The sequence below is a fragment of the Suillus subaureus genome (assembly GCF_016647635.1).
Source record: "Suillus subaureus strain MN1 chromosome Unknown BJ212scaffold_142, whole genome shotgun sequence".
In the NCBI taxonomy this organism is placed as follows: domain Eukaryota; kingdom Fungi; phylum Basidiomycota; class Agaricomycetes; order Boletales; family Suillaceae; genus Suillus; species Suillus subaureus.
Window position 1 is genome coordinate 36,208 of NW_024538698.1, and position 1,802 is coordinate 38,009.

At 47.2% G+C, this 1,802-nt stretch overlaps 1 protein-coding gene across 1 annotated transcript; it reads right to left on the reverse strand.

Moving 5' to 3' along the window:
• Positions 1 to 520: 520 nt before the first annotated feature.
• Positions 521 to 1,134, reverse strand: BJ212DRAFT_1401944 (uncharacterized protein). Its single transcript, XM_041337343.1, has 2 exons — positions 1,112 to 1,134; positions 521 to 1,058 (listed from the first exon to the last, which is right to left on the reverse strand). Exon 2 carries the CDS (start codon positions 872 to 874, stop codon positions 710 to 712), a length of 165 nt encoding a protein of 54 aa, XP_041185734.1. The 5' UTR covers positions 875 to 1,058; positions 1,112 to 1,134; the 3' UTR covers positions 521 to 709.
• Positions 1,135 to 1,802: the final 668 nt, after the last annotated feature.

Consider the following 1,802-nt stretch of genomic DNA (forward strand, 5'->3'; position numbering starts at 1 on the left):
TGTCTTTGGACTTCAGTCTCCCTAAGTTCCACTTTTTCCACCAAGCCTAGGGGTGGATCCCCTAGGCTGGATCCCAGGTCCTCTGGACCCTCTCTTCCACTCCTCCACTTCTCCTGCTCCTCCTATCCTCTGGATCACTCCTCCTATCCTTTGGACCACACCTCCTATCCTACCCTGCTTTGGACTTTGTCCCCTGCAGCCTCTCCCCCATTAGTTTCCATTAGGGACTTATCCTGTATAGTCTGTAGACTTCTTCCCACCCACCAGACAAGACTCCTCCAGAGTTTCCCACACTCCTCTGGAAGTCCATTGGCACTCCACTAAGAGTAGCCTGCATCTGGAAGTCCTCTGGACTTCATTGGACCTACAGGACTTCATCTGAAATTAAGGGCATGTACTCAAGTAAGGGGCACAGTGCACAAGCTGAGGCCAAGCCCCTCAGTTCTAGTTGCCCCTTGAGTATAGTCTTAACATACTGGGACTGAGATGTGAGCCTTATAGTTTTATTCCCTTTGTTAATAAGCTAACAAAAATATTAGAATACATTCTCCTATAGGTGCCTACTCACATACAGAGTCCTTTTACTGAGACTGAGATAATACATTCTCCTATAGCTCTTTCTCCACATGCTCACTTGCCTCTGTTCTGCAGAAACTGGACAAAAATTGGATATAAAAAAACCTAATGAGCTTTATTGTCCTGCAGTATTTCAAAAAGCTGACATCCAAAGTGAAAAACACAAAGCACAAGCTAGGTTGGGAATCAGAGCACAGGACATCTGAACATCACAGAAGTTGCACAATATGATAAAGATGAGAGATGCAGAGTGCAAGAGCCACAGTGAAACACAACAAAAATAAAAATACAGATGCATCAACTACACTGGTACACCCCTAAACCTGTGCACCCTCAGGAAATTTATAATACAGCGGCTATCACAGTATCAGTATGTGAGACGTGTCTGCAACGGGATGAAGCCTCACAGTGTTAAACACGTGGTAAAAATGCCCGTTCATACCTCCCTCATCCTCGTTGCCATAGTATTCCATTGGGAACCACTGTCACGCAGTTAGCAACACAAAGCAACCAGGAGATAATACTTAGGCCGCACATGATCCTCCGGAAGATCCTCCTTCCATGCCCTTAGCATTCGGTCTTCGAGTGTCTGGTTCACAAGCTGGAAGCCATGTCGGGGAACGACAAACTGTCCAATCTGTAGCTCTGTATCGGTAACGATGCCTCGCGAGACGCGAGCATACGCAGTCCGGTAAAGCCCCCTATACAAAATGTACTCGCACCTGTGTTTTATTATCATCAGTTGGTGGCATAATGAGAGAGCACCCACCAGCGATCCCAGTCCTGCGGGTCAATGTCATTTACGATACCATCGTGCACCAAAATCTCGTAGGGCGCCGCTGTAGGATTCATTAGGACTAAAATAAACAAAGGACATGGAAGCCACACACGTCTACCAGCATGCGGTTTTGTGACTACGTATCCAAGGAAGATAACGGGTTGAGGGTACGACTTTGCCATGATGCGTGCGAGGTCCATGCTCTGCAATTCACGGTCGAGCGGGTCTTGCTCTAGATGAAAGACATTATAAGCAAGAACGATCGACTGAAAAAAAAATTGTGCCGAATGTACCTTGCCCGTTATGTGATACGACTACAGTTACCTCTGTCCCATACACGTCAAGCACAGCTTCGATTGCTGGCGCGAGCTCGCCATGTGGTGAGGGTAGGAGGTGGTGCTGCGAGTGAACAATAGGGAACTAAGGGGAGTGAGCACGATTTAAAAGG

Coding starts and splice junctions, on each gene's coding strand:
- BJ212DRAFT_1401944 (XM_041337343.1), bottom strand. CDS start 874: ATGCATCTGTATTTTTATTTTTGTTGTGTTTCACTGTGGCTCTTGCAC.